The following is an 8794-nucleotide window of genomic DNA, read 5'->3' as shown; positions in this document are numbered from 1 at the left end:
TTGTAATAATTTCCTGGGGGAAAAAAATTAGCTAATAATTTTTATGGCCAAACGGCTACTGCGTATATTGGTTAATAATTTTTATCATTTTTTCACATTTTGTGTGGGGGAACGAGTGGACGCAGGTAATGCCGCGTCCCATCCATTAATCCTGTACAAGGACTTTGACCTGGTGTCGTTAATGGGCCGGCCACGGTCTCATAAAATCTTGTGGGCCCACAATATTTTGGGACATATTCGTCATTTTACTTGTTTCTATTGCGGTAAGACAAATTCACGTCGTCGTCAACTTGTATAAATAGAGCTTTTTGAAGGCATTGTTAACCGAAAAAATCGCAACTGTCCTGTCTAATCTAGGGTTTTGAAAAAGCAAATCAATCGAAGATGGCTCTCGCTAAGGCTAAGGAAATCGTTGCTGCCAATCCAGTTGTGGTCTTCAGGTAAGCTCTCTATTTCTGTTTGATTTTGTATTTGTTGTAAAAATATTAGTGAAAGTGTTATTAGTGTAATTTGTTTGATCTGAAATGTTTGCAGCAAGACGTACTGTCCGTTCTGCGTTAGCGTCAAGGAGTTGTTGTCTAAGCTCGGTGCCTCCTTCAAGGCCATTGAGTTAGATTCTGAAAGTAAGTTGTTTCGATACATTTGAATAAAAAGCTATATTCATCTTAATTAAGCAAATTCAGTTTCGTTTTGTTTTGTTTGATCAAATAGAGATAATTAACAAGATCTTTTGGCAGTCGTTCTAACTGCTGCTTTTTTCTTCTTCTTCTTTTGTAAATTGAACTTTGTATGTCTCGACTGGCCAAGAGATTACAGTTCCAATTGACCACGAGATAAGCTACTGTAATTTGGATGTCATGTTTTAACTATGTGAGAAAAGTAATCACTTAGGGTCGTTTGGTTGCTGGTTAGGAAGTTAATAAATTTGGTAGCAGTTTTAGTTGTTATGTATATAATTCATCGGGTATAAATTACGAATCAATTTATGTATGATTTCATGCAGGGTAAAGATGGAATAACTAATTCATGAATAACTAAATCTGCATTATTAATACTTGCATAACTCTAACCCACAACCAAATGACCCCTTATTGTTTGGAGTGAGATTTGGTGCATATTCCTTACGATATATTTGGATAGGAAAGAAGTGCAATCGGGAAAATCTTGATACTCCTTCTGTCCTAATTATGTGATACTTTTCGCTTCCCTTTTACCAGATTGATATGAAAAAAGTTGCAACTTATAGTACTTTTCAAGGCTCGAAAAGCAAAAGTATCACATAAATTGAGACAGAGGGAGTAGTATCACATAAATTGAAACAATTTGCTCCTTCAATGACTAGTTTAGTTGTATTTCCTCCTGACGGATCAAGTTTTCTCAACATGTATTTGTTTTCTTGTCCATAGTTTCCAACCAACAATATTCTTCAATCTAAAGTGAATTTATTCTCAAAAACATACGATCACGTAAGTCAATCGGTGAAATTTTCTTAGTGTTGTTTCTTGTCTATTGAATCTAATGTTGCTGCTGATTATGTAGAGGATGGAAGTGAGATCCAGGCAGCACTGGCTGAGTGGACTGGTCAGCGAACTGTGCCAAATGTCTTCATCAGCGAGAAGCACATTGGTGGCTGTGATGGTAAGGATCTCTCCTGTTTCCTCTTTGTTTCCCTATTGTTAAAATTCCTAGACATAATTATCATAAAATAATCTTAAGAGGTACTTCGGAATTGATCTTTATGAATTCCAGCAGAAGTTAATTTTTTTAATTTTCATTTGCAGCCACAACTGCCTTGCACAAGGAAGGGAAGCTTGTTCCTCTGCTAACTGAGGCTGGAGCACTTGCTAAATCTTCCACAGCTTAATGGATCAATTAGTCGGCTGTTTAATGAATCAATCCCGTGAACTTATCCCATAAATAAAGTGGTTTGTGTTCTCTGTATGTTAGCTAAGCGGTTATGTGAATGCTATTTGATGCTTCAAAGAAGAAAGTTGAACGAGTAATAGTGCATATGAAAATTTGTCTTGAAGCCTGATTCATTCTTTTTCCTTACGGACGTTCTGTGTCAATTCTTGCCAAGAAAAACAAAAAACATGCAGAAACTATCACGGGTTTCTAAGCAGTAGGCAGTGCCACTCTTAAAGTTTACTTCACTTGATTCAGCTTCAATCTATCCATCAGAGTGTCGAATCATTTTCCCAATCTCTTTGTTAAAAAAGGTGCTGACGCTTTTGAATGTCAATTTGCATGCTGATTGCTACAACGGACGCCTAAAGCACAAACAATCGGCGCCTAAAGCACATTGAGGCCTTGTGCTTTAGGCCGCCAAGCCTCAGTGAATGCCCTGCTAATTTATGGCTAATTTATGGCAGTGAAGGTATAGTTTTATCATGCCCCCAACTATCTATCCATCAGAGTTTGTATTTAAAGGCATAATTTTAAATTAAATGAAAATAAGTCACCAAAAAAACATACAGACAAGCAGATTAAATTATTGAAATATGTGGCACTATATAATCGATTACGGAAAACTTAATTTTGTTGTAATCAGTTGCAACAGAACTCTGAGCAAACTAATCATAGTAACTAAGGGTAGGTGGTCTGAACTGTAGAATAACCTGTGTGCAGTTTGTTCCGGTCAATTTGTCTGGCGTAATTCGGTCAAAAGAGACAAGACGCCAAGTTTCCATGTCCAAGTCCTAGCTGAATAGGCTGTGCAGACCTTGTAAAATGTCGGGGAAAATATGAATATTGATTTATGGTAATTATATCATGCAGTATTGTATGTTGGCATCTATTCGAAAAGCAAAAAATGAAGCCTCATCCTTTGTGTACAAATCCATCAAAATTCTTAGAAAATAAGCAGGTTTTGCCTGTAACAGAAAGGTATACAATTTTGAATCAATTGAACTTAGTGTCCAGAAAATGTTACAGTTGAACATCCAAGGCATTACAGGGTGGACAAGGTGCAGATAAAAAGAAGGTTCGCATCGTACTTCACAAGATAGCTACTGATTTAGTTCTTGACTGAATCAATACCCACTTGGCTGACACTTTGCAGGAAATCCGCCCCAGAAACCCACTGATCATGCACTCAAACAACACTATCTTCACCATTTGAAGAACATGAGATGCCTTGGCTTCAGAAGTGACCAACTAGAGATGATGATAATTTCTTATACACTGCTATGATTGGGGGAACCATCTCCGTAACACATAATGTTTTAGTCTAACAACTAATGCAAATATTCCGTAGCATGGAATATGCAGTAAAGCCACCAACAAATACCTGCCCCAGCATCAATACAGAAACAAATTAGTTGTGCAAGAAATAAGTTTGCCTGTATGTCAAAGATTACAGATCAACAACAAAAAGAAAGTTTTAGCACTTGAATTTTCAAAGGAAAATGAGAAGAAGTGTTCAATACGAGATTTAGAAATGAGAAGCCTTGAATGTGGCTATTATAAAGCCTAAGAAACTGAATGTTACAATTCTGTTTGCATGAAGGATTGGTAAATTTATCATACTCGCCTACCATGATAAAGAATATATCCTACAAGAACACATACCACGCAGGAGAATATTTTAATGATAAGTCAAGAAAGGGGTACGGCCACCTGAAAGAAACAGAAAACGAAGGGGAAAACCAGTTAGAGGAATGAGATGTATTCATTAAATCATAAACAAACTTAGATGAATCTTACCAAAAAAATACAGAGGCATGAACTATCCACTGGAAGATGACATAAACACCAGTCCATATGACAAAATAAGACATCCGGAACCAAGGGAACGGCTGGAAGAACAACTTGAAAGTTAATAAGAAAACGTCCTAAATGATATGTTCACAAGAACAACAGGGAAGAAGTAAAATAACAGCAGCATTTACCAAGGAATTCAGAGCTGCATCACCAAGAAGCAGGACAGCATTTAGCGAATGCGTAACAACAGTGAACTGGAATAAAAGAGAAATATTGTTTAACTTAACAAAGGGGCAAAAGATCCAAGAAAGACTAATAGAATTAGACTGATATGAGTCACTTCATATTTGGGAAGACCGCAAATATTTGACATACTTTTCAGAATCTGTTCACACAACTTCAACGATGTTCAAGGATTTAAATTGATTACACAGCTTAAATTTAAATCAAGAAGTGATGGTTTTCATATCAAACTAATTTTTAGACAACTATTAATATATTGAAACTATTACAATTGATATAATATGCAAGAAAATTAACTTAGTTTCAGCATCTTTTCACATAAAAGGCCTAAGGTACCAATAACAACATGGGGAATACGGAGAAGAAGGAGCTCATCGCTTATAACTCAATGAGGTTTGAAGATATAACGTCCTAATCCTTAACTCCACCAATTATACTAGAAGGAACAAACGTGTTTCAGAATTTGGTGAGAAGGGGATCCCAGTGACACCAATGGCATAGAAGAATTCAGAGCAAATGCATTAAAAAGAAGTAATGTATCCTCGTATGCCTGGATAACATACTTATCGACTAGCTCCGCGAAGACTATCCCGGAAAATAATGCAATAACATCTTAGAAGTGGTCACTGCCCCTAGGAAACAAAGTGAAGACTGCTCTTAATCCATGTAAAGGAGTGGATAAGATTCAAGATCCGAGACCCGACAGGGAAAATCAGAGAAAGAAGCGCCATTTAGGTCTTTGTGCTCTAGAAATAGCAGACCAGAGAAGACTGGATAAGAAACCAAAGCCTCCTCCTTCCAACTCAACGAAACCAACAAGAACAACAACAGCAACAGCAAAAAGAAGAGGATCGGAGAGAAAGAAGCAGTTCTGCATGTTGAATTGCTTCATCTTTTCTCTTGAAAATTTAGAAAGGACTGCATCATAAGACCAATTCAGTCATCCAAACAAGTTTCTAAAACATTCATGACCAGAAAGCAAACAATTTCATAATCGGCTGCACTGGCAATAAGCGGCCATATTAGAAACTCATGGTTATGTGTCTAAAATAAAGCCAAATATCTCAAATCAAGTTTTAGAATTTTAGCAGTTGATATTAAGCATCCGACAAAAACAAAGAACAGAACCAGAGAGATCCTTTGAAATATTAGATACTTACAATGTTAAATTCGTAGTTTTTGAGCGTAAGAAATGGGAAGATCACGAACCAGTAAACAGAGTCAGTGAGCATCACAGCTCCAGCAGCCAGCTGTAGAGGAAAGACGGGCATGATTTGAATTATACAATTATCTCCAATAAAATGCAAATAAAGCCACTAACTACATGAAACTTCCAGGAACTTAACTGCTAACAAAAAAGTACTTTTCTAACAGTAGGTGCAGAGACCTCTTTAAGAAAACTATATATGTCAATGACTACGAGTTGAGTGATTAAATTTCACAAGCATACAAGTGGGAGGATGTTCTCAGAATCAACAAAGAGCACACATAAGCAGGCAGAATAAAACTACATCAATTTCTACTTTCTACCTGTTGGATATCTGGTTTGGGTCCTCTAAGAAGAATGTTGTACCTGGAAAAGAATCTGGAAGAGGTAGCCACATCGTCCAGCAACTTCAGGAACTAGAAGTATTCCCTTGTACTCCACATTGTTCACTATCTTGACTCCATTCATATAGTCTGTGCTTATAAGGGACTCGCGTAACCCTTGCTCCATATCCATCTGCAGTTTGCTGACACCACTGTTTGCTTTGTTATACCGGTAACAGCCATAGATTGAAAGTACTGATCCAAACTACAGACAGTTACAAAAGCATGATGTTAGGGAAAAGATATTTCACTAGCAGCATAATGCAAGCCAAGTAAAGGATATCTCAGTAGCATGCAATCACATGCACATATATTTGACAGGTCAACAACATCTAGTATGTACTAATACAGTTAGGAAATATTATAAATTCAAGGAAGTAAACTGGAACTAACATACATACCCCGAAATAGATGGTGGTCAAAGCAAATGTCCACCTGCAGAAACCAAAACATCGTGAGCAGCAACTAAAGAGAGGCACTCCATTTATAGCACATAGTGTTTTCTTTCCCTAGGTAAAGCAGTAAAGCTTATACATTATGTGAATATAAGATACAAAAGTTGCAAGTCATAATAGGATACCTTCCAACAAAAACAACCACTCTCGATCTACCGATCAGGAAAAAAAAAAAAAAAAAAAAAGGCACCCACTTACAAGCATTATAAACAGGAATACTTACTGAGTATAATAGTACATCATGTCACTTCCATGAACAACAAAATCAGAGACAAGCACCAGTGTGAGTAAAGCAAGTGCAAAAACTCGGAAAGCCGCCAAATAAATTGGATTTATTCTTTTCACACATGGTCTCCAAGCTTTGTCAAAATACAAAAGCCAAGACCTTTTCTCACAATCCTCCCTTCCATCAGATTCTGGATTGACATTAACTGATCGTTCATATTTCCATAGAATGATCACTGCTGTAACCGTTGGTGTCAAGACCCATATTGCACAAAGCAAGAACCTCCAGTTCAACCAATAACTTAGAGCAGTAGTATCAGCAGCTGGCTGGACCTGCATCCTGCTGGAGACACATGGTATTAAGCTTTTGCTGCAGTAATAGCTAAATATTTACTAATATCGCAGCAACACATAAATCATAATGTTAAATTGTTGAAAGGCTCTACATTAGTTCTACAATTATTTTTCTGGTATATCCCAATCAGGACGTCAACTAGTAGTAGAGCATGGAATCTGTCACCTATCTCCATTCAAAATGGCGGAAAATTTTGTTTCCCTTTTGCCTATTCGGCAAAATCTTTTTTATAATTCTAAGTTCAGAAAGACTGTAGACTTTCAGATGTGGAATTCTCAACGTTCAATTTACAAGACGGGCTTAAATCTCAGGCAAGATCATGCAGATTTCTGTTAGGTCGTAAATATATCTCTGAAGGGACATTACAGGCAATCATTTCATATCACTGCGGCATCTGGAACTTAATTCTGTTAAATACATATCATTGCCATATATGAATTCACCTCATCAGTAAAGTTAACACACTACAGTAGAAACACACAGATAAATTGAATTCTGCTGTACAGATCATTTACCATTTTAAGTAGAAACGCAGATATAAATTAGCAGTTAAGTTTAGTTCTGCTATACAAATATCATTACCATATATGATTTCACCTTATCTATAAAGCTTACTTCACTATAGTAGAAACACATAGATAATTATCAATCAAGTACTTCTACTTCGTAAACATCGAAAGAGTTTGATGCCGAATCGAATCCTTCATTCTACATTTCTACTGCTACTTCGTATATCATCAACATGCTATAGATGAATACATTCCGTCAATTAATGCAAAAACAACATCAATACTTTCCAAACACATAGATAAATAGCAGTTAAGTTTCACGGCAGATTATTTACCATGTATAAATGTAATTCTGCTGTACAGATCATTTACCATATTTAGTAGAAACACATAGATAATTTAGCAGTTAAATGTAATTCTGCTATATACAGATCATTACCATAGATAATTTCATCTGATCAATAAAGTTACCTCGCTCCAGTAGAAACAGATAGATAATTATCAATAAAGTTACCTAGCTCCAGTAGAAATGCATAGATAATTATCAGTAAAGTTACCTCGCTCCAGTAGAAACACATACAGTAGATACTCCCTCCGTCCCATATTACTTGGCCACTTTCCCTTTTGCACGCCTCTTAAGAAATCATAAATAAAAGATGTATTTTACTACCTTAACCCTATCTCTCTCCAATAAATACATCCTAATCAATATTGACTATTTTCAAGAACATTTAATACTAAGGGTAAGATGGAAAGATTTAATTAATTTTATCTTCGTTTTGTAAATGAAAAAGTAATTTGGGACATATATTTTTAGTAATGTGGCCATGTAATATGGGACGGAGGGAGTAATTATCAATAAAGTTACTGCTACTTCGTAAACAGATCATTACCATATTTAGTCGAAACACACAGATAAATTAGCAGTTAAATGTAGTTCTGCTATACACAGATCATTACCATATATGATTTGACCATATCAATAAAGTTACCTCGCTACAGTAGACATATAATAAATTACCATGAATTAAGTAGTGCTACTTCGTAAACATCGAAGGAGCGTGATTGCATTCATTCTACTGCTACTTCTTATTATATCATCAAATGTTGACTATAGATGACTACATTCCACCAATCAATGCAACTCAAAAGTAAGTACTATCGATCTTTTGCCACGAATATATATTCAAATCTCTGACTATTTAACAAGCACCTAACACACAGATATACAAATTACACTTTAAGTAATCACAAAAATGGAAAACTTTCAGTTTACAGTAAAAAAATGGACGATGAAAACAAAGAGCTATAAGCACTCACCGGCCAGATCGCACGGCGTATGTGTCGAGAAAGATAGAGAGATAAAATAGGCAAAATTACATGCGCCGTGCAAATAGCCAAAAGGAAATATGGATTTTACTTTTCTTTTGTGCTAAATGGAATAGTTATTAGTCTAAGATAAAAGGAGAAAAAAGAAGGAAGAGTGTCAAGTTAGTTCTCCTCGTGTTGAAAATTCATTTTATCGTGTCAAGACTATAGTCCAGGAGCAGCACACATGTAACTATCACCACGAAATTAGTAGGAAATTAGAATTCCTGAGTCGTTAATTGACACCTACCATTTTGCCCCACCTGGTCCCCACCGAATTTAGTCGTCTACTAGTGTCATGGACCAAACTAATCTATGGGAGCTTGGATGGAAAATTGTCAAATTAC

At 36.1% G+C, this 8794-nt stretch overlaps 2 protein-coding genes across 3 annotated transcripts; one reads left to right on the top strand and one right to left on the bottom strand.

The window, feature by feature from the left end:
* Nucleotides 1-278: 278 nt before the first annotated feature.
* On the top strand, nucleotides 279-2035 carry LOC132047219 (glutaredoxin). Its single transcript, XM_059438185.1, has 4 exons — nucleotides 279-440; nucleotides 535-623; nucleotides 1540-1638; nucleotides 1782-2035. The coding sequence occupies exons 1-4, from the start codon at nucleotides 385-387 to the stop codon at nucleotides 1862-1864; spliced, it is 327 nt and encodes a 108-aa protein (XP_059294168.1). The 5' UTR covers nucleotides 279-384; the 3' UTR covers nucleotides 1865-2035.
* Nucleotides 2036-2826: 791 nt separating this feature from the next.
* LOC132047218 (uncharacterized) lies at nucleotides 2827-8580 on the bottom strand. Of its 2 annotated transcripts, none has more exons than XM_059438184.1 (9): nucleotides 8400-8580; nucleotides 6214-6558; nucleotides 5937-5970; nucleotides 5519-5740; nucleotides 5106-5195; nucleotides 3891-3956; nucleotides 3706-3797; nucleotides 3571-3618; nucleotides 2827-3289 (listed from the first exon to the last, which is right to left on the bottom strand). In XM_059438184.1, the coding sequence occupies exons 2-9, from the start codon at nucleotides 6552-6554 to the stop codon at nucleotides 3187-3189; spliced, it is 996 nt and encodes a 331-aa protein (XP_059294167.1). In that variant the 5' UTR covers nucleotides 6555-6558; nucleotides 8400-8580; the 3' UTR covers nucleotides 2827-3186. The 2 variants fall into 2 exon arrangements, with proteins under 2 accessions (XP_059294167.1, XP_059294166.1); XM_059438183.1 differs by having other exon boundaries at nucleotides 6214-6555.
* Nucleotides 8581-8794: the final 214 nt, after the last annotated feature.

Source organism: Lycium ferocissimum, chromosome 2, assembly GCF_029784015.1.
Source record: "Lycium ferocissimum isolate CSIRO_LF1 chromosome 2, AGI_CSIRO_Lferr_CH_V1, whole genome shotgun sequence".
NCBI lineage: Eukaryota > Viridiplantae > Streptophyta > Magnoliopsida > Solanales > Solanaceae > Lycium > Lycium ferocissimum.
This window is presented reverse-complemented; position numbering and strand designations above follow the sequence as displayed.

What these genes read in the sequence shown, in the direction of transcription:
- LOC132047219 (XM_059438185.1), top strand. Translation starts at nt 385, where the DNA reads ATGGCTCTCGCTAAGGCTAAGGAAATCGTTGCTGCCAATCCAGTTGTG. An exon ending in CATTGAGTTAGATTCTGAAA is followed by an intron (nt 624 to 1,539) that starts GTAAGTTGTTTC and finishes CTGATTATGTAG; the next exon opens with AGGATGGAAGTGAGATCCAG. An exon ending in GCACATTGGTGGCTGTGATG is followed by an intron (nt 1,639 to 1,781) that starts GTAAGGATCTCT and finishes TTTCATTTGCAG; the next exon opens with CCACAACTGCCTTGCACAAG.
- LOC132047218 (XM_059438184.1), bottom strand. Translation starts at nt 6,554, where the DNA reads ATGCAGGTCCAGCCAGCTGCTGATACTACTGCTCTAAGTTATTGGTTG. An exon ending in ATGATGTACTATTATACTCA is followed by an intron (nt 5,971 to 6,213) that starts GTAAGTATTCCT and finishes TGGTTTCTGCAG; the next exon opens with GTGGACATTTGCTTTGACCA. An exon ending in TTAAAATATTCTCCTGCGTG is followed by an intron (nt 3,290 to 3,570) that starts GTATGTGTTCTT and finishes ATGCTGGGGCAG; the next exon opens with GTATTTGTTGGTGGCTTTAC.